This window comes from Apteryx rowi, unplaced genomic scaffold (genome assembly GCF_003343035.1).
Source record: "Apteryx rowi isolate R43461 unplaced genomic scaffold, aptRow1 scaffold_17, whole genome shotgun sequence".
Taxonomy (NCBI): domain Eukaryota; kingdom Metazoa; phylum Chordata; class Aves; order Apterygiformes; family Apterygidae; genus Apteryx; species Apteryx rowi.
The window spans coordinates 633,674-656,360 of NW_020447974.1; the positions used below are offsets into that span (position 1 = coordinate 633,674).

Consider the following 22,687-nt stretch of genomic DNA (forward strand, 5'->3'; position numbering starts at 1 on the left):
TTGCCAACTGTGTTGTGTCCTTCTGAGGAATGTTGTTTCCTATAAATTCTAGGGCAGAGGATTTAAAGACATTGCTAATATTTCAGCATTTTAACTTCAGCATAGGAAAACTAGATGGTCTGTACAGGACAAAACAAATTTGCTGGTAACCCAGGTAGCCCAATCTTTGACCATCATTTTCAGCAGCAATGAGAAGTCATTTAAACATGATACTATGAATTATAAATGGAATTGTCTAATATTTTAATATATAAATCATCAGGGTATACATCCTTGTATTGCCAGCAATTTTAAATACTATTCTTTTGTATTGCAGTTAAAGTTGAGTGCTTTTAAATGGGTATTTATTCAGTAATACCTGAACTATTTAGTCCATACCCTATGACAACAGCATGGGAAAGGTAGGCATGTATTGCAGTGGATTGTCATGTATCAGTACTTTACACTCAGCATCATTTATTCTTGCAGAGTTTAAACCTTTATACCTCAGACAACTAGAGGTAATTTTATTGTTTGAATTCTTTGAACACCTAAAAGAAAATTAAAGTTCATCCACTTCCATTGGAAATAAGTGCTTTTAGGTACGATGTGTTCTTCCTGAAGCTGAAGTACCTTACTGGGAATGATTCCAGCTGAGCCAGCTGGTCGCTTGTAAATAAAGAAACCTGCCAGTAGTCTTTGAAGTTTGCGGTAGAACAGGGGAAGATGTTATTTGGAGGTTATTCTGCAGTCMTGTGAGAAAAAAGGTAGCTGTGTAGAGGCTTTCTTGTGTATACATCTGTGCTTATGGCAGAATGTTTTTTAAGTTCAGTATCCTACATTTGAGTTCAAGGAAGTGATTTTCTAAATTCTACTAAATGAGACGTCTTCTCTGGTACTTGCTTGCTCATTTGAATTCTCCTAAGAATCAGAGGCTTTGCCATAAGTGTATTTTATTCTCTTTGTTCAGTAGTATGGAGCTAGAGGGCTTGAACAGCCTGGCAACAGCCTGGCCCTTGTTCAGCTTCTTGCACTCTGTTGTTCTGCAGACTTTATACTAAGCAAGAGTAGTATAAGTATGTCTGAGATTAGTCTGTTCTCGTTTTTTTTTCTTTTACAAAGAATAATTAAAGCACAAAAATTTAGCCCACTCAAAGGTGTAGAGCCAAAAAAAAGAAAGAGTCCTGGCATCCAGTTCTGTATTTAAGCATTTAGGTTACACTTAAAGTTTTTATGCTAGTCTGGTAATATGATAACAGCTAAGCTAACTGTTGTCTTGTTCTTTTGTTGTAGTACAATAGGGTTTGGATCCCTGATAGTGAAGAAGTTTGGCGATCTGCAGAAATCACAAAAGACTACAAAGCTGGAGACCATTTGCTTCATGTGCAATTAGAAGATGGAACTGTAAGGAGAAAGGCCATAGTTACTGTGGGGTTTGCTGAGATATGTTTGTGCAGAAACATAGGAATTGTCATTACTGAACCTAAGTGACTAGTCCATATGGTCCTTTATGTTAACTCTACAGTGACCAGAACTTTTTCATACTGAAATTTTTACAGTAAATAGCTGTTATCTAAAAATATAAAGAGTGCGATTCTACTATGCATATCAGATTAGTATATACCACATGGATTAAAGAAGAAAGTTCACTGTACTTTTGAAACAAGCAGGGAAACCGATCTTAAGTTGAAGTAAATTAGAATCACAAGGCAGGTATAAATACCTCTCACAAAGCTAGCCATTTCTTTTTTTTTTGGAAAAGTTACTACTTTATATAGGATCTGTAATAAATGAACTATAGAAGCACACTAATATCTGCTTAAATTTTATGATACTGATTTTGTTTTAAAATGCAGCTCTTCAGCTTGAGAGTAAATTATTGCACATTTTCCTGATTTATATGCATCAAGATGTTTTGAAGTACAAGGGGAGTGAAACTAGTTGTACATACTATATTGTATCTGTTAATTTTGGTATCTGAGTTCTTTACTGATTTGATATTTTGAACACAGTATTTCTGCATTTCTGCATCCCTGTTCTGTAAAGAGAAGTATTAGATTTATGATTTAGATAGAATTGTTGGAGAAACAGAAACAAGTTTTAAATATTGTGTAAAGACAGCTGAAGAGTTGCAAATAGAGTTGACTTTGGTTGTGACCACATGCTTACTTTTATTCAATTGCAGCCAGTCTACCGTTTTCATCTTTATATGTTTATGTGAAATATGTTTATGTGTTTGCTGGGGTTTTTTTGAGCTTCCTCATTTTTACAGATTTCAATACAAAATATTGTAAATAAGGAGAATGAGGCTTTGTTCTTAATAAACGGTAAGGAGTACTGTCTTGAATGCTGCAAGTTCAGTGAGATGTATGGAATTTATGAAAAACAAGATCAGAGAGTGCTCCATCATCCCTGTAACCTTTTGTAAAGATAGACAGAAGATCAATTTGTGTTTATGCAGATACTGCAAGTCATTTTTGTTGGCAGGAATTGGATTACCCTGTTGATCCAGTCGCTTTGCCACCCCTACGAAATCCTGACATACTTGTTGGTGAAAATGATCTCACTGCACTTAGTTATCTCCATGAACCAGCTGTTCTACACAATCTTAAAGTTCGTTTTGTGGAGTCAAAACTTATCTACACCTATAGTGGTAAGCAAAGTCAAATGTAAGGTTTAAAATATTATTAAAATAAAAAATCTTTGGGGGTTAATTTACAGTATGATCTGAAGAATGTTTTCCTCTAGTGTATTTGAAATCATTCAGATTTTTGTATGAATACAGACTTGTCTGCTGATCAGGATCTTGTATTTTATCTAGTATAGAAAATATTGCTTTTTCATATCAGTTTCACTATTGTTGACCGTTTTCATTGACCTAACCTATGTTTTATTTTTGTTGTGTACGCTTTGTTGTAGGGATAATTTTGGTTGCAATGAACCCCTATAAACAGTTGCCAATATATGGAGATGCTATTATCCATGCATATAGTGGTCAGAACATGGGGGACATGGATCCACATATATTTGCTGTGGCAGAAGAAGCTTACAAGCAAATGGCGAGGTTCAGTATGTTGTTTAACATCCATAAATAACACTTGAAGTCTAGTGTCAGTCAGTGTTAAACGTAGTTTAATTTGACTATGTATGTGCCATAGGCTATTGAGAATACTTTTGAATGGGTAGCTTAGCTAGAGAAGGAGTAACTCTTTAATTAGCTGAGGAATTTCTAGAACTCATAATCATTTTTGTTCTTGGCCAGGCAAAAGACAAACCTGTCTTAGCTGAGTGAGTAGCAATGACATCAGCTTAGACGGTACAAGCACAAAGGAATAAAAGAAAATAACAGATGAAAGTTGGCAGTAATGTCAGTTGACCACAAATGTGTTTTCATTTGTTTCATATAGATAATTCTTATATATGTAAGATAGTCTGATAATTCAGTCTGATTATTTTGTTTTAGAAATAACAAGAATCAGTCTATTATAGTCAGTGGAGAATCGGGAGCTGGAAAGACAGTGTCTGCAAGATACACTATGAGATATTTTGCCACTGTGAGTAAATCAAGCAGCAATGCACATGTGGAGGATAAAGTACTGGCATCCAATCCAATAACCGAGGTAAATTTCAGAAAGTATCTGTCAAGTCTGTACTCATCAAAGAAAGAATTTTGAACACTGCCAAACATCTTTGAACTCTTTGGGTGTTGTTTTAGCTGCCTGACTTAGATATCTAAATTAGACACATAGCCTCTGAATGTCATCAGAGGAAAGAGGCAGGCAGACAGCTTCAGTAGGCAGTTTGGAACAGCCAGGTTCTGCCTAATTTAACTAGTGCCCTTTGGAGGCACTAGTTTGCAATGGTTTTATCTGATCAAATCCTGTGAATTGGATGATGGCAGAAAAATATTGAATAGGTTGTTTGGGTTTTTTTATTCATGGGAGTAGAAAATGGTTAAGATTTCTTTATAGCGGTGGGGAAAATTACTTTCTCTAATTCTCAGGTTATGTAGTATTGTATTGTTTGATTTGAGACTTATTTTCGTATTTGGGCCTCAAAATTTAAATTGCACAGTTGAATGCTGAGATTGATCTGTGAGCACCTGAGATTTTACTAACTTTTATGTGAGTCATGTTTTGAGAAAGTTATTCTTCTGAAAGATGCTAATAAACCCTAAAAATTTATCATTTTCATAGGCTGTTGGCAATGCAAAAACCACAAGGAATGATAACAGCAGTCGTTTTGGAAAATACACTGAAATCAGTTTTGATCAGAGTTACCAAATCACTGGAGCCAACATGAGAACATACCTGCTTGAGAAATCCAGAGTTGTCTTTCAGGTGGGTAAAATAAAATTTTAAAAAGTCATTGTGAGTGTAACCACTAATGTACTATCATTTAACTCTGCTGGTTTAACGCGGAAAGTGTTTTGTGAAGTTTTGCATAGTATGTCTAAGAAACATCTGTTTTCTTTTTTAATAGGAGCTGATCTTATTTAGAATAGGAGACTAATTTATTCCATGTTCTTCCTTACCTTAAGTGGAGGACATATTTTAGGGACAATTCCCTGAGATAAGTGCAGGAGATATTTGAGTAATCTGTGACTTCCAGTCTCAGTAGTGATACGTGCCAATTGTCTCTGGAAAGGAACAGCATATGCAGGGCAGAGGGAGTCTCAGTAAAATACTGGCTGAACAGTTTATGAAGTCAGGGCTTATCCCATGTGACTCATTACAGCGTCATAGTATATTCATAATAGTATACTAAAGAAAACATTTAATTTTATAAAACTATTTTTACAAAGTTTTGCTTTCTAGTAGTATTATAATTTTTAAGTACTATGGAAAATAATTCTATATATCTACTTCCTGAAAGATGGTTTAGAAATAGTTTGGGAGTTTTCTGGGTTATTATGGGGCAATATTTCAACTGGCACTCCAAGAGAGTTGCTAATTAGAGTATTTGTGAGTTCTTACTTGTAGGTGGTTGTTCAAACTGAAGCAATTATTAGAGTAACAGTCTTGGGGAAAGAACTCAGCATATTGATAATGGACAGAATGTATACTTGGATTTATTTCCTTCAAATCTCTTGCTGATGTCTAAAATGTGCCATTTTAATATTGGGCAATGCTTATGCAAAACTGTTTGCAGAGTAATTTAAGCTTCAATATTCATTATTTCTTTACAGCAATATTGAATATCAAATGCTTCTCTGTATTTATTTTTCTTTCTGTAATGGTATTGTTTTCTTTCATTTGCAGTCAGAGAATGAAAGAAATTACCATATATTTTATCAGTTGTGTGCATCTGCTGTACAACCTGAATTTAAGCATCTTAAATTGGGTAGGTCTCAAGGAAATAATCTACTCTTCATCTTTTCAATGCAATATTTTGAAGATGGGATTTTTATAAGCTAAAGTGTTAAGTGTCTCATAACATGAATCTCACTGACTTACAATGAGATTTGTTTTTAAGTCACTTAGCTCTTAATCTTGCTTGTTTTGAACTTAGTAGCAAATCTAGTAACTTGAATAGTGCGTGGTCAAGTACCCAAGTGTCTTTGAAAATCTTAGTCAAATATTTTCTTCAGTGACAGATGCTGTAATGACAGYTTGGGGGCTTGTTTCATTTATCTACAGAAAAGCTTCAGTGCCACCTGGGAGAACCAGGCCCTAGGTGTATGGTTACTCAGTCTCCATTCCTATTTGTTTGTTAGATCAACTATTAAGATTGCTAGGAATTATGTGTGCCAATTAGTATCAGCTCTACTGATTAGGTGCATGGATTTCTCTTTACCAGAAAAAAGACCTCCATCATCTCACTGCTGAAAAAGTGTCATCTGACAGCATCTTTATTTTTCTAGTGTTACACAAGAGTCATAACAAGTGGCTATCCCCAGTCCCTAATTTTCCAGTGTTACAAGTTTTGCTCCTTATCTATAGGAAGCGCAGAAGAATTTAACTATACAAAAATGGGTGGCAGCACGGTTATTGAAGGAGTTGATGACAGAGCAAATATGGTGGAGACTCAGAAGACATTTGCTTTACTGGGTAAATTCTTGGCAATACCTACTCAAAAGATTATTATTTTTTTTTCTGAAATAGGCAAAGGTGGTTTGTTTCCAGTTTCCAAAATATTAGAAGTAATTACCAAAATGATTTCCTTCATAGCTTATCCATTTCACTCTTGGTCCATTTTAAAAGGACTTTGCAAGAACAAATGGCTGTTAACAGTTGGTGTTCATTGTTAATAATAGAATCACTAAGGGCTGGAGTCTGACTGGCCCTTAAGCTAACATGCTGCGAAGGAAGTGGAATTAGAAGCTGCTTTGCCCCATATGTCTGATGTAAAAGCCAAAGTGGACTTTAACTGGGACTTGGGGAGGCACAGGAATTTATGCCTAATTTCTCTTCAGATCAGACAAGCAGAAAGTAGACAGAACCAGGGCTTTGCACAGCAGTCTGTGGAGATGCTATACAATTCTTGGCTATATAGCAAAGCAAGTAATTCATCATTATGCTATTTTAATTGACTGTGATGTTTTTGAGTATTTAAAATGATCAAGAATTGTTTTTTTAGGTCTGAAGGAAAATTTTCAGATGGATGTTTTTAAAACACTGGCAGCAATCCTACACTTAGGCAATGTGCAAGTAATGGCTGTTGGAGATGAAAGATCATCCATCAGTGTAAGGAAATAACTTATTCAGATATATACCACTTCCTTTATATTCTGTGCCAGAAGTCCTTTAGAAATATTTTTTCTCAGTTTTGGGGTGCAGAGCAGCATTAAATCTGGTATACTAAACTTACTTGAGAGATTTCTCCACCTTCATCTGTACAAAATCACAGTGATGGTTTTTATGTTACCTCTGTTTCTCACCCAAGTTCAGAAAGTCTGAACAAAAGCAAAATGTTGCTGAGAGAACCTCATATCCAGCTGATCCACAACTGTTGGAAAAGCCAGTTGGGACTGTTTCCAGGATACATGAAACAGAGCATTGGCAAAGCTGCTCAGAATGTGTCCCAGCAGACTATACAAGTCCAAAAAGCAAGGATATCTAAATGTAGACTAAAGTAACTTTTTCTTTCTTTGTACACATCCAATGCATCTCATCCAGTCTGAGTTCTTCTTTCCTGTATCAGTAGTTTATCCAGGATTACTTGCTTTAACAAAACTCTTCTTGATACTTTGCCAGACTAGGAAGTGAACAGACTTCACTGTGTATCTAAAAATAAAAGCCACAGGTTGAAATCAGTGGTGCCAGGATTTCACTGGCTAGACAACAATTATTTATTAAGGTATTCAATTTAATCTAATAATATTTATACATCTTCTTTGAAGCTGGAAGATAAACATCTCAATATATTCTGTGAACTTCTGGATTTAAACTGTGACAAAATGGCGCAGTGGTTATGCCACCGAAAGATTATCACTACCTCAGAGACTGTAATAAAGCCAATGACAAAATCTCAGGCTGTTAATGCAAGGGATGCTTTGGCAAAGAAGATTTATTCTCATTTATTTGACTTCATTGTGGAAAGAATTAACCAAGCTTTGCATTTCACTGGCAAACAACATACTTTTATTGGTGTTTTGGACATTTATGGGTAAGAATGTCTCTGTAGACAAGTTTACTTTAAGCTGTGCCTTTTCTGTGGAGCTGCTAAGAGACACTTCCTGATTGTGCTGCTAATCTATTTGGAGTGTTTTGTTTTACTAAAAGGATGTAGTCATGTAAGTCATGTAAGTTCTTTTGCATGCAGATTAGAGGGAATGTTCTGCATCTATAAATATTGGTATTTATTTTGAGTGAGGATTAAATTTGAGTTTTGATATGATATGTTTAGATTTAACTCTGGATTTTTTTTAGCTCTGTCATGTCTGGTAACATTAATTTCTAGGGAAGTTTTGAAATGTCTTAGCAGCCTTGGTAGTATTATGGTTATTTAATTTTCTTAGAAATATCATGTTAGCTTCAGAATCTTATAAGGTTATTACCATTTATATTTAATGTCATGGGATTTATTTTTTCTCCAATACAGTTGTGTCATTTTCCTTTTTCTTATTCAACATATATTTCAGCTTTGAAACATTTGATGTGAACAGTTTTGAACAATTTTGCATAAATTATGCTAATGAAAAACTGCAGCAGCAATTTAACCTGGTACGTTAATATATTTGTTATAGTTTTTTATCTTATTTTGCATCAGTTTTGAGATTATTAATAATGGATAATAGCAAATATTATTGGGATACTTGTATTTGAGTAATGGATATTGCTAGATAATGTCTGTCCAGTAATGGATAAAAAATATTTATATACATATACACACATACATATCCATATGCATAAATAAGTAGAATTTTCTGAGTTTGTTTTCTTATAAGGCAGAAATCTACTCTACTACACAATACAAATATTTTGTTTGTTTCTGTCTTATATACACAAGCACACATATGCATGCACTAATACACATGTTGTCTAAATTTGTTTTCTAAATTGTTAACTTACACTTTTCATAATTTTCCTGTATCTAGCATGTCTTTAAACTCGAGCAAGAAGAATATATGAAGGAAGATATCCCATGGACTTTAATAGACTTTTATGACAATCAGCCTGTCATTGACCTTATTGAAGCTAAAATGGGTATTTTAGAACTTCTGGATGAAGAGTGCTTGGTAATTTAAAAGTTCTTGCACCTATGAGCTGATATAAAACTACATATTGTTACAAGTTGGGCTAGTGGGTTAATCCATATTTTGTTCCCTTTAAATGGAAAGATGAGCATTTTCTTTATGAAAAGAAAATTTATCTGATTGCCTTCTATTTCATTATTTTAATTGTAAGACACTTCCTCTTTTTCTCTCATATGAAATTAAGAACCTAAAACCAGATTCTTACCTGGAAGCTAGCCTAGCAACTAGATTTCTTCACTGTGAGGTTAGTGCAGGCAGCACTAGAAAAGGTTAACCAGAGTTGCAGAGGGATCTTCATCCTTGGATGTTTTCAGGATTTAGATTCAGCTGGAGGTTTGACCTGGTGTTGGTGGTAGTCTTGCTCTGAGCAGGAATTTGGACTACATAGTCTCCAGGGGACCCTTCCAACCAATATTTCTACAGTTCAGTGATTCCATGAACCACTGATTTTGATACAAAAAAAAAAAAGTCTCTTTTCTTTTTTTGCAAGCTTTTGTTAAATGCACCAGACCTACATCTTTACTCTTCCTTCTTCAGTCCTATTATTTTTTCTCTGTGCTTCTCTCCTGACCATAGTAATTCTTGAATCTATTTTTTTTTCCCTTCTGCACATATGTAGTTCCCCTAGTTTTCTCTACCTCTTAAAGTAGCTTTATCAGTGAAGAACATGGCAGGGAAAGGCAAGCTCCCTTAAAATGGTCTCTAGAAGGTGTTCCTATGACGTTGGCAACTTTTATGTCTCAGAATCCAAACCATAGAGTGATATGGGGGAAATTAGGGAGTATTTCCTAACTCATCAGCTTACTTGTTAGTTTGCTCATGAGCATTCTCATGGACCAGATTGTTATAAGACCAGATGAATAGCTATGATATTCCTATTTTGGTGTGATGCAGTCATCATCCTCTCAGGACAAAATGATTTATGATTCCTCAGAGGATTTTCTCTAGTCAGCAAATTTGAGGGTTAATATGATCCTCTTTCTTAAAATGATTTCCTACAGGGAGCCACTTGCTATTCTGAAAAGACAAAAACCTGGATGCTGTCAGGCCTCATAACTCACTGAACACATATTATTCAGATAGCATTTGTTGATAGTAAGCAGTTTTGCTGTTTTTAACAATCAAGCAGAGTTTTGTTAAAGGGAGATCATTTGTCTCATTTTTACAGTTACCTCATGGTACAGATGAAAACTGGCTTCAAAAGCTGTATAATAATTTTGTCAACAAAAATGCACTCTTTGAAAAGCCAAGGATGTCAAACACATCTTTCATCATTCAACACTTTGCTGATAAGGTAGACTGTACACAATCCAGTATTATTTCACCATATTTCTAGCTGTATCTCATTCAGAAAAGAAAAAAACTTACTAAATATAGAGGAAATATTAACCACACTTTTTTTTTGGAACATTTGTATCATCTATCCTCAATACATATTATTTATTTATTAGTAATACCGACCATGACATGCCATTTAAGCATAGGAAGTGCCGGTTATTTACATTTGAAAAGTGGTATTCATTTTTTGGCATTTTTATTTGAAATCATAGAACAGAATAATGAAAGGAGGAAAGAAATTCCTAATCAAGGCAGAAGAAAATGGCAGTTAAAGTGCATTTTGGCAGTTTGTGCTGCTTCTGAACTTGCAGTATGCATGTGTTTATGTATGCTTACCCTATGAAACTGGTTAAAGCAGAGTTTCAGCCCTCTTGTTTAAGACTAGTAAAGACCTGTTGTCCACCACAGCTTAGGGAGTAAAAATTGTTGTTTTGCTAACTGTTCATGTGTTGCTGAGAAGTTAATGATGTCACCTCTTTGCACAGGTGGAATATAAATGTGAAGGATTTCTGGAAAAAAACAGAGATACGGTATATGAAGTATTAATTGAAATCTTGAAAAAGAGCAAGGTTTGTGAACAATCAGCGATGATTAATTTTCTAGATACCTGCTTTGGAATTAATTCAGATCTGATTTTCAAAGATTTGTTCAGATAAAAAGATTTTTATTTAATAGCCTGAATCAATTAGTTTACATCTTCATTTTTATTAATCTACAAGAAAAGTTTGTGGTTTCAGCTTCAAAATCACATACAAGATGAAAAAGCACTGTTTTACACTGTGTCAGATTATGTATGTTTACTTTGTTACCTAAGTTAGTATTTTTTTGTTAATAACACTCATGAATTGCATTTTGGAATCCTTGAAACTGACCGATAGCCTTGTTAAACTTTTTTTTTTTCTATATATAGCTTTGATAGGTGGTTTATCATTAACCGCTGCCTTTGTTTATTTTTCAAAAGAGTTTAAGAGAATGCCAGGCCAGGGAAAACGTCAGGTGTGTTATATGGGGCTTCCACTTCCCATGTGATTGAAAGCCCTGTCCCTTTCAGGTCTACAGCTTTGAGAATACAGCATTGTTATTAACAAGCTAACTTAAGATGACCAAGAAAAGCATATTCTTAATTTAAATTAAATATTGTGAAAATATTTATTAAGTTGTCTTATGTTCAGTTCTGTTCTGTATTTATGTCTGTGTCTACTCATGCTGGAAAGGCTTGTGCAGGCCCATTTATAGTTGCCAGGTTTTGTTGATGAAATGCAAAGGTTTCACAGTAGATTTAAGACTGCTGTAGCTGCTTCTACAGTGATTGTTTATCTGTGGCTTTAAGATCCAGTTCCAAGTTCTACAATACCTAGCCTAGGGTTTAAGGTGGATAACTTTTGCATTTTGTGTTATAGTAATTACAATTTGTTTATTAAAATGTTCTTACAGTTGCACAGTATTTAACTGTGATTCTTTCACCCCACTTTTAGTTTCATCTCTGTGCAGACTTTTTTCAAGACAATCCAGTGTCCGTTTCACCTTTCAGTTCAGCTATAAACATCAAATCTGCAAGACCTGTTCTCAAATCGCCTAACAAACAGTTCCGGATGACAGTTGGCAGTAAGGTACTGTATAAATGTGCTGCTCTGTGATGCTTGTACTTTTAGGAATGTGTACTGGGCAGTCTGAAACTATGGTACTGTGTTCTATTACTATTTGCTGTGGAGTGTCTGCTTTGTAGTGTGAGAGCAGTGTTTAATTTATATATAGGAAACTGTTAGGTACAAATGTTGCCTGTATTTCAGACCAAGGCCCTAAGAAAATCTCCCAGTGTCCAGCAAATAACTAACAGAGAATTAAAAAACAGAGATTTGACTTTTTACTTAACTGTAAATGTTTCATTAGCAAAACTGTTATGTCTTGTATTTTCTAGTTCCGCAGTTCTTTGTATTTACTTATGGAGACACTTAATGCAACCACCCCTCATTATGTAAGATGCATAAAGCCAAATGATGAGAAGTTGCCTTTTGAGTAAGTAGATTAGTAGTGTTCAGCTGTTATATTTAAAATTGAAAGAGTATTTTTCTATTTCACATAAACTACATGTCAGCAAGCTAGTTTCTTACTGTTGAATAACTTCACCTACAGAACATATTTTTCCTTTAATGAAAGCTGTATAAAACAGTATTGTATTCTTACATAAGTAGAATCATTCAGTAATAGTTATTTGTATCCTAGAAATTTTTTATTATGCTAAAAATTTTCACGTCAGATATTAGTGTCTGCATATTTGTCATAATATTTTTGGAGTAAAGGTTGTCAGTTTTAGATTTAAGTGGATGGAAATTTTGTGTAGGTATGTTTGCTGTTGTACTGTATGGATTATTTCCATTCATATTCAGGGAAGAAAAGCCACTGCCATTTTTGTGTTAACTTCTTTTTGTCCTCAAAAATATTTGTAAGAGAGATAGAAATCACAAAAACTGAGAGCAGTGTTGAACTTAACCATGTCTTTTCCCCACAGTTTCGTACCATCTTAATGTTATAATACAGTCATGTACACCAGATATTCTGTGTTTGCAAAATTACTCTGTCCAGCTCTGTAACCACTAACTGTAAATAGGAGTAGACTTTCATGCAGGTATTAATCTCTTTCATGGACAGATTGGTGGAACCTTTCTAGTTTCAGATATGCAGTGTCTTTTTGGAAGGCAGTGTACTGACAAATATATGCCTTTTTCATATCTCAGTAGGAGAGAAGAGGCAAACTTTGCTGTTTGATGCTAAATTAGTTTTAAAAGGTATAGTAGCTTGCTTTTGTTAGTGCCGTGCAAAATCTACCTATGCAAAACTTGTTACAAGTGCTGTTGCTTCACTGTCACTGCACTGAGAGTTCATTATTCTGTGTAATAACAATGAGAGGGAAAATAGTTTGGATAATGAAAAACATTTTCAAAATAGACCAGAAGATCTTACAATAAGTTTGTAAAAGAATGATATAGTTGTCCATGAGCCATAGGAATCTCTTAGCTAGTACTGGACTGACACCATAGCATCGTGCTTTGTGGGCATATCGGCTCTGATCCAGAATTGGTATAGTGCGGGGAGTCTTTCTGTTCCTTATGTTCTTAATCTTGAACCCAGATATTCAAGAGTAAATTCTGGTTTATTCATAATTGGTGTGCTAAGGAGTACTTAGAGGGAGTTAAATCCCAGTAGACTTCTGCCAAGGTAATTTGTTTCTATGCATGTTTTGCGTTAAGGGTAGCATGATTATTCACTGCTTGGTGATATGAACTTTCATACTTAGTGTTGAAAGGAAACGAGACTTTTCATAAGAGAGAAATAAATGTATTCTTCCTTTTTTATTGAGGAAATAAAACCCAGATACTCCCCGCTACATATTTAAAAAAAAAAAGTAAGACATCATTAAAAAAAATGGAGAGCCCTGTGCCCTATAGGGAGAAATATAAATCCAGCTGGTAAAATTGTTATAATTTTGTATAGCTTGCAAATCTGGCAAAAATATAAACTACAACTCTGCTTTTTAGGTTTGACTCAAAAAGGGTGGCTCAACAACTACGAGCATGTGGTGTTTTGGAAACTATTCGAATTAGTGCACAGAGCTATCCATCCAGGTAAGGGTAGCAGTAGGCCTTCATATGTGAAAAAATATGCTTAAATCTCTTTTAAATAAGCAAGATTTGCTAACTTTTAATTTTCCAGGTGGACTTACATTGAGTTTTTCAGCCGATACAGCATTCTTATGACACAGCAGGAACTCTACATAAATGATAAGAAGCAGATTTGCAAGACCGTTTTGCAGCGGCTAATCCAGGTTAGTTTATATGCACTGATCCATTATGTATTATAGCATCTATTATTAATAAAAGGTCTCTTTTCCAAAGTGTATTATATAACTCCATAAATAGGAAAGGTAACATTATATTTACCTTATTGCTAGGCAAATACCATTAATGTGTCTTTCCTGATCTAGTGTGTTGGGATTCAATAACCTTGTGTTGTTCTTCATGTGACATTGATTCATGAAGTGGCCCTATACAGATGATTTAACCTCTCTGTGATTAATATGTTCACTAATAAAATGGAAGATATTCTACCCATCTTTACAAATCAATGAATAGTAAATGGTATAAATTTGCCAGGTATTATAAGTTTGCATATGCTAAGAGGGCTTTGCACGGTGTAATGCAGCATATTAGAAAACTATTGTAAAAATGTGCTATTTTGCATGCTGTGTGTTGAAGCCAAAAGTTTCTCCCAAGAGAGTCTATTCAGGTCTTTGTTGTGGTTTAATAAGTAAGTTGTGTTTACTGTTCAGTTTATGCTGGGTTATTTTTTCCATAAGGAAGACCTTAAAAACTGTGGTTCTATTCCTCTTAGCTTTAGAAATACCTTGTCACTTTTTGCCCATAGGCTGTTTTTGAATGAAACCTTTTCTTCTCTTCCTCTATCATGACTCACAGCATGTAGCTGAACAATACCATTTATCCACAGTCCTCCACCTCAGAGGTGGCTGTGGTTCAGTAGTTTTATGTTTATAGTTGTAAGGGAGCAACAAGGGTAGGCAGAGGCAGCCCCTTCTCTGATAGGGGCACAGGCCGTGACTGCCAGGCAAGTCCATAGTGATGAAGGAGCTCCAAGCTAAGCCAGGAAATCAAGTCAGCATGTCAGCATTGAGTTCAGACTCAGGGAGGTACAAGCCCGAGCACAGACGTACTTGCAGTGTAGCTCAGGCAGAGACCCTCTGGCTACAGACCCAGCTACTGACTTCTACAAACCTCTCAGGGCAAGAGTCTGAGCTTAAAAGCAGCTCCTGAATGACGGCGCGCAGGCCCCTGCTTCCCAGAGCTTTTTGTCCCACAGCTCACTGATTCAAGGCCAGACATCTGCACCAAAAGCTAGCACTGAACTGAGCAGTCAAACTCCTGGGACAAAGGGCGAAGAGGCTGCATTAAGGGCCCTGACAATAAGTCCAGATCCTCCTTTTAATATGAGATCATGGGGTCAGGGGCTTGGGTGCCGTTCTCTGTTTCTTTCCTGCTTTGTGGTTTTCCCCTCCCCATGCTTGTATCTATAAAGAAGGCAGAGAGGATGTTTTTCTTTAGCAAGATCATGTCATTTGAGTATAGCTTGGCTAAAGTGGTAGTTCATGCAAGGGAGAGAGTGTCTGCTCAGCAAAAATAAGATAAAAACTTAATATACCTATTGTTTTCTTTTTCAGGATCCTAACCAATACCAATTTGGGAGAACAAAAATCTTCTTCAGAGCAGGACAGGTTGCTTACTTGGAAAAACTGCGATCAGATAAACTGAGACATGCATGCATCATGATCCAAAAGAGTGTTCGAGGCTGGCTGCAGCGGAAGAAATTCCTTCTCATAAAACAAGCAGCTATTATAATACAGCAGTACTTCCGTGGGCAGCGGACTGTACGGTACTTTTGGCTAATAAATGAGGTTGCTGTTAGGGTATGCCTGAAGATACCTAGAAGGTCGAACTCATGCCTAACTAATTTGGAAGTGTAATTTTACAGAAGAGCAATCCAGATTATATTTTTTTTCCTGAGTTGTAATTATGAACTTCAAAATGTTCAAGTCATTCAGTTGATTTGAAGAAAGTACTCTAGCAGATTTCAAATGTCTGCCAGATTCCTGAGAGGCCTGTCTACCTGTGAGGAACTCAGTCCTTAATTAATACTAAGTGATCCAACTGTGGATTTGGGGTTATTGCTTAGCTTCAGAGCCAGAGAAGAAATCAGGTAGCAGAAAGTAAAATCAGTTTGCAACTGTCTCCATATTAGTGTGTACAAATCATTATGAGGAATTGTTCATCCAATAGACCGCAACAGTCATTCACAGAGCAGATTGAGAGGGAAGTGACTCTATCTAGGCTTTAAACATTTCAGAAAGAGACGATCAGAACACTTGCTTGTGAAAAACATCTGAAAGATTTTGGATGGTTCATTCTCTTTCACTTTAATTGAAGAGAAAGCTGTCTTTTAGATAGTGGGTGCCATTTCCCAATATCTTCTGCTTCTAGAAATTATCACCCTGAAGCAGGGTGACCTCTTTCCTACTGCCAGGCATATGCGAAGAAGTTAACGTGAAGTAAACTAGTGCATGAGTTTACTGAGCTCTAGTACCCTGCACTTTCTGTTTCCATGAGACTTCATGCGCCATAAAAGCAAGAGACTAAGAAATCAGATTGTCTAGCTGGTGAGTGCATGCCATGGTGATATGCCCCTAAGGAGGATATTCCAGCCTTCCTAGCTGTCACTTCCCATGAAATCCAGTTGCTGCATGTGGCAGAAAAGGGCTCACATGCTAGACCCTCAGGGTGCTCTTGGAAGATGCTCCCTACCATCCAGGATTTAATTAGCACCTTTCATGACTTTTAGTCATGAGCTAGGACTGACCATGGCCTTCTGTCACTTGAATTGAGATTTGGCTCTGTATCTTAGGTTTTTCCCTCCAAGAACGAACCAAATGAAATATGACATTCTGTAAATACACCTCAGGGGAACATACCTCATTTTGGTCCCAGCTGCACCTCCATCCTGTACTTGGTTGATACAACTTCACCTTTATTATCATAAACCATTTGCATTGTAAGTGTTGTCATGAAAGTAATACCAAAAACTGTGTGTTTAGCTAAAATAATTAGTTCTACATGATTTTAATTGTCAACCAAACTACTTTTTTTGTTGTTTGACTGACTGAGGGAATGAGGAAGAGAAAGCGAATGTGACCTAAGTAAACTTTATTGTCTTTTGAATTAAGGCAAGCTGTAACTGCAAGAGCTCTGAAGCAAACCTGGGCAGCTATAGTTATTCAGAAATACTGTCGGGGTTACCTGGTTCGTAAACTTTGCCAGCTCATCCATGTGGCTGCTGTAACAATTCAAGCTTACACAAGAGGATTTCTAGCAAGAAAAAGATACCGGAAGGTACAGCCAATAAAAATTTGATTTCAGGAACTGGAAACAATTATTGCATTGTAAGAAAGATGGAGACAAGGGGAATGATATGTAATACTTTACCTTTTGCATGTATGGTTCTCAGACCTTCTAGTGTATTGGTATACTGTTATTGTTAATATATTGATAAACAATAGCTTAGATCTAATCTGAGAGTTAGTAAGAACTATTCGATTGTGTGATTTATGCTTTTTGGAGATCACATGATGCGATTCTTATGGTGGTTCAAATATGTGCACAGTCTGAATATTTCAGTATTTTGATGCTTCTGATAGAAGCATTGTCATCACCAGTGTATGGAGATTCACAGAATATTTTAATTGATGCTGATTGATCCACAGATAATTACAGACAGATGTTAATATTTTCTTTTATAGATGCTTCAAGAACACAAGGCTGTAATCCTTCAGAAATATGCCCGTGCATGGCTTGCAAGGCGCAGATTTCAGAGTATTCGGCGGTTTGTATTGAATATCCAGCTTTCATACAGAGTTCAGCGACTGCAGAAAAGGATAGAGGAACAGGTGAAGGACACAAGTCTGTTTAAGTTTTTTATTAATTTCTTTTTATCCTTTTTTTATCATGTCAGTTTTATTCAGAGTTCTTGTGTTGACTAGATGCTTAAAATATCCATAGTTTATTTGACAAGACAAGAAACATGTAAGGGATATGGCCCTTTATAACAAACCAGTAGTATTTTTCCTGAATTCCACACTATTGTTTTTGTCTATTACAGGATTTCCTTATGTTTTTGAAGCATGTGGTACTGAGATTTTCAGGTTAGCTGTGCCAATGAAAAGAGTCCCCAGTTGGCATTTTTTACTGTTTCATAACTAGTCAGTCCCATGTCTGGATGGGATTAATCTTATTAGGATGAAGGATGTGTTAGTTACAGTTCTGGTTCAATGTCTTTGATGAGTTTTGGGAATTCAGTATTGTGTTTATTTCAAGGCTTGTTTCAGGGAGCCATACTGGCCAAATTGTCTTTAATATGGTATCTTTAATCTAGCTGATGGAAACAATCCTTGGTTGAAGTGATTATGACTTAGCTGGAGTGGGGAGCAGAAATAGTTCAGGTGCTTCCTCATAGTTGAGGAGAGGCAAAGTACAGATTGCATTGTCCAGGTGTTGCTTGATGATTATTCTGATAAGCCACAAAGAGTTCTATGTAAACACAGTTATAATTTACTGATATATTCAAAATTCATTTTAAAAAGTACTAAGCTATGCAATAGTGCTGGTAAAAAACAAAAAGTGCAGTTTGACTGAAGGATGGAGCTGAATTTTTTTGCAGTACTTTTTTAGGGGAATATAAAAATACACAATGATGTGCATTTTTCTGTTTTATTTTAATCTGTGTTACTTATTATAGAGTAAAGAAAATCATGGCTTGCTGGAAAGATTAACCAATCTGGCTGCAACTCGTACGAATGACTTGGATACAATTCAGAAACTTGAATTAGATCTTGAAAAGTTAACTGCACAGAAGAGAACATTTGAGGAGAAAGGAAAGAAATATAAAGAGGACAGTGAACAGGTAAATTTTCCAAGATCATCTTGGTGCTTGTAATTTAGTTTAAAAATGTCTTTCAGATTTATCAAATGCATGATTCCGAGAGTTAAGTAACCTTACTTTTGGGTGGGGGAACAGATGAGGGAAGGAGGAGGGAGTCTGTGTGTGCTTGTTACAAATGTAAGACCGCCTGTGATCTCTTTCTTCTTCTTTCTTAATACATGTCTTATGCTTATTTTTTATGTGCACAGAAAATCTTAAAACTTGAGAATCAGAATAAAGAATTGCGAGAACAGAAAGAGACCTTAGAAAGAAAGCTCCAAGAAAAAACTGAGGAAATGAAAGGTACAGTAATTAAAAGGAGCTTTAAAGCAGTTATAGTGGGGGAAAGCTGTAAAGTCAGCTTTACAGCAAGTGTAAATGATTCTTGTTATATTAAAACAATATAAATTCTCAGTTTACAGTAATTTAAATAAGGCCCTAGGCCTCTGAAGCTAGCTTAGAATGTGTAGGGCAAATGCTTTTAATTTAACAGTTCATTCGTTCAGTAGAAAAAACTGTCCTCTTATTATATTTCCTGTCTCAGAGGCAGCACATGCATTCTTCAAAGTGTCCCTTCATCCTTGGTTCATTTAATATACTGCTTTTAAGAATCTAAGTTCAAAGGACCCAGGCAGCACATGAGATCAAGTATATTTTAGACGAATAATGTTTGGGTGTTTCAGAACTTTTTTATTCTGTAACATTACTTATCAGGATTACTGTGATAATTTATGATACTTGAGAGATTAATTTCAGCCTAAAAATGTTAAGGATTGCTTATTAAAACAAAAACTTCTCATTGTGTTCATGCCATTTTAATAAATATGCATTATTGTATGAAGGTCTCTCAAATATTGAAATATTTTTTGACAGATAAAATGGATGACCTCACAAAGCAACTCTTTGATGATGTACAGAAAGAAGAAAGACAGAGAATGTATGGAATCTGAATTTAATTGCTTTGAAACAGCATTCATTTTTTCTCTTTCTCTGCCTTTTTCTCCTACTGTAAATGTATTATACTCACATATCACTTATGAATCTGTTGATATTCTTGGACCTCTGTGCTAGTACTGAAGCAGGAACTGAAGTACTTCCTGTACAGTCAAGGAAAAGCTCATGCTTGTGGGTCAGTCACATTATATTGGAAATTATCTTGTAGACTTAAGACTGTTCTTGCTTTTGCAGTTTCTTGTCTTTTCGTGCGTCTTTTGGAGGTTTGAAGGGAGATCCTGAGTATAATGGTTTCTTTGGAGATATCCTCAGAATCCAGTCAGGGTTAGAAAAATAGCTGATGACCATACAAGTCAAACTTCCTGTTAAGTGGATGTTAAAGGACAGAAATTAAAGATTCAGCTTGAAAGAAAGGGAGTGTTTATAAAGGACATTCAATTAAAATAGAGGGGAAATATAGGGGATATTCCCTTTGGTATTTTGGTTGCAATATTAAAAATCATATTATTTAGCAATATATGATTGTTGCTTTGCAGCATGTTTCTCTCAGATCACATTTTTGTCTCACTCTTTACCAGGATGAGATACGGACCTTGGGTACCAAACAAATGCTCTCCCCCCAAGTGCGAAGAGTGCAATCTGTCCTGTGTTCCTCAGGATGGAAGCCCTGCGGCTTTTGAGCTCAATCTGATTTCAGTTGCAAATAACTTCAGATCRTACTAAGAGGCCTTCTTTGCTAGTTTTTCCACTTTCTCCGTTAGCTGTATTATGGTGGAAGCTGGTCCATCCTAGCAGAAACTAGTAGGAAATGCAAAGTAGGAATGCGTTGTGTTAATGACAAGGACACAGGGTTTTCTGTTGCTGTGTCCTTCTTCAGTGCTAATGGTGGCCATAAATGTAGCAGACAGCTGCTCAGGTAGACTAGCTCTCAAAGAATTAGAAAACTAACCTTTAAGTGGAAAAAATCAGTTCTGCTTTGAATTCAATCCCAGTACCCAAATAAGAAGTCTGGAGATCCAGGGATATTCTTATCCCWTTCTCATCCATTTTGGAGATGATTCTGAGGATGTAGCTCAGCAGTTTAAAGTAATTATTGTTTATTTAAGTTTTCTTCATTGAAATATTTCCTTCAAAATAAAACAAAAACAAAGCCCACTCTTTAACTTATGAATGTAGGAAAATGAAACCACCTTTTCAATTTGTCATGTTTAGGATACTTGAGAAAAATTTCCAAAATCAGAAACAGGACTATGAAAAGGAGATTGAATTGCTCAAGGGAGAAATTAAGATTCTCAAGGAAGAAAAAATTCAGCTACAGCATCAAATTCAGCAAGAAATTATCATTCAGGATGGTTTGAAAATGGAAGTAGGACAACTTACAAAACAAGCACAGGTAAAGTATAACTCATTTCAGAATCTGCTAGATAAAGCAAGTAGGGGATGTCAGTGTCTTATTTACATGTTATGTTCACTTTTTTTTTAGCACTATGTTGCATCATTTTCATGTAGAGCACAATATGAGTAAGTTAATGCTCACAGAAATAAGTAGCATTCAAGAGTATCACAATAATTGTGCCTGAATATTTATACATTTAAATGTATGGATTTTTTTTTTCCTTCTTTTTCCTAGAAAGTGTTAGTTTCTGAGGGGGATTTTTTTCATAAATATAATTTATAAGCAGAACCTAAAAGTACTATTTTTGTGTAAAGTCTTTTTTTTTTTTCCTCTGAGTCAATTTTATGACAGAAAAATGTATGGATTCACTACATCACATTACTGTTTTGCTTGGATGTCTATGAGAACCAGAAGCTTTAAACACAATACAGATTAAACCTTCTGACTTCTGGCGTATAAACTTGTTCTTATTCACAATTTTCTTTATGATTTAACTGAAACCCAGGCCTTTGTTGTTCACATTCTGTAATTTTTCTCTGATTCAGACAATACCTGAACTGCAAAAGGAAATTGAACTGCTGCAGACACAAAAAATGGATGTTGAAAAGCAGGTGCAGTCCCAGAAGCGAGAAATGAGAGGTAAGCTACCTACTGGATAATTCAGAGAATTTACCAATCACAGTGTGAAACAGGCTGCTCTGAATTTTCTTCCATGTTTGTTGTCTGTAACAAAGGCCCAGATCTCTTTCCCATCCTACAGTGATTTCATTTTATTCATATCTTTATCTGCAAGGGGAAAAACAAAAACCAGGTGAATTTTACAAAATGCTCACTAAATGCCAGCATCAGGGGTATCTCTTTGAGGAAATTCTGCTCTCAACCATTTCTCCTTTTAAGCTAGATGTTACTGGTTGAGGTTTTGTGCATGTGTGTTAGGATCACGTGAAAAAATAGTTGGTGTCTTAGTAGAGACCCAAGAATATGGAAACAGTATGTTATCTGGCCTACATTCAGACTAACTTTAGCCACAAGTCTGATTAATGTCAAATATGCTTAAGTAACTTGGTGAATAGGGGTTTCTTTAGGAAAAGGTTACTTAATAAGAGCACTTCTGCAATGCAAAGTATGTCATAGAGTAAACCTCTGTCTGCGACATTTAATGTAGTAACTTAGCACTAAATGACAAAGCATCTATATAATTCTAGCAGTTTTCCAGATCAAGAGCAGAAAGATATAACTTTGTCTCAAAAGTTTGATGTATTAAAAAAAAATAAACAGTATTGTTGGTATACCTATCTAATTTTCCATAAGTGTTCAGAGGTAGAACAAAGCCCCTCATCATATTCTTGTAGTAAATCAGATATATTTATTGTGTACCAGGAAAGAACTTTCTATGAAGGGATTGGTTTGATTTTTATAATGATACATAATTTGGAATGTGAAAAGAAAATTATTCACATAATAAACATTTCCTTTTCCCCAGAAAAGATGTCAGAAGTTACGAAACAGCTTCTTGAAAGTTACGATTTTGAAGATGTAAGAAGCAGGTAATTTTGTTTTAAGGTTTCTCTAAAAGATTTGAGATGTATTTTATTCCCTTATGCACTACTGATATTATCTTTTGTTCTAGACTCTCTACGGAGGACTTGGAACACTTAAATGAGGATGGAGAACTGTGGTTTGCTTATGAGGGCTTGAAAAAAGCAACAAGGTTAGTCCAGGTCTTTGATGTGTTCATAGTTCCAAGCTGCAATCTGGAAGATAAACAGAAAAATTACTGAATG

The 22,687-nt window shown here is 35.5% G+C and overlaps 1 protein-coding gene across 1 annotated transcript in view; it reads left to right on the forward strand.

The window, feature by feature from the left end:
• The window catches only part of MYO5C (myosin VC), a 37,483-nt gene that overhangs the window by 2,961 nt on the left and 11,835 nt on the right, over positions 1-22,687 (forward strand). Inside the window, exons 2-28 of the mRNA XM_026060537.1 lie at positions 1,273-1,383; positions 2,467-2,632; positions 2,899-3,043; positions 3,443-3,599; positions 4,176-4,319; positions 5,241-5,322; positions 5,922-6,029; positions 6,559-6,665; positions 7,322-7,587; positions 8,063-8,144; positions 8,519-8,659; positions 9,846-9,971; positions 10,501-10,584; positions 11,491-11,625; positions 11,934-12,031; positions 13,552-13,638; positions 13,727-13,838; positions 15,246-15,457; positions 16,803-16,968; positions 17,376-17,522; positions 18,371-18,535; positions 18,763-18,856; positions 19,427-19,490; positions 20,720-20,900; positions 21,449-21,542; positions 22,387-22,450; positions 22,534-22,614. Coding sequence (XP_025916322.1) covers positions 1,273-1,383; positions 2,467-2,632; positions 2,899-3,043; positions 3,443-3,599; positions 4,176-4,319; positions 5,241-5,322; positions 5,922-6,029; positions 6,559-6,665; positions 7,322-7,587; positions 8,063-8,144; positions 8,519-8,659; positions 9,846-9,971; positions 10,501-10,584; positions 11,491-11,625; positions 11,934-12,031; positions 13,552-13,638; positions 13,727-13,838; positions 15,246-15,457; positions 16,803-16,968; positions 17,376-17,522; positions 18,371-18,535; positions 18,763-18,856; positions 19,427-19,490; positions 20,720-20,900; positions 21,449-21,542; positions 22,387-22,450; positions 22,534-22,614 — 3,419 coding nt within the window. The remainder of the gene's footprint in view (positions 1-1,272; positions 1,384-2,466; positions 2,633-2,898; positions 3,044-3,442; positions 3,600-4,175; positions 4,320-5,240; positions 5,323-5,921; positions 6,030-6,558; positions 6,666-7,321; positions 7,588-8,062; positions 8,145-8,518; positions 8,660-9,845; positions 9,972-10,500; positions 10,585-11,490; positions 11,626-11,933; positions 12,032-13,551; positions 13,639-13,726; positions 13,839-15,245; positions 15,458-16,802; positions 16,969-17,375; positions 17,523-18,370; positions 18,536-18,762; positions 18,857-19,426; positions 19,491-20,719; positions 20,901-21,448; positions 21,543-22,386; positions 22,451-22,533; positions 22,615-22,687) is intronic.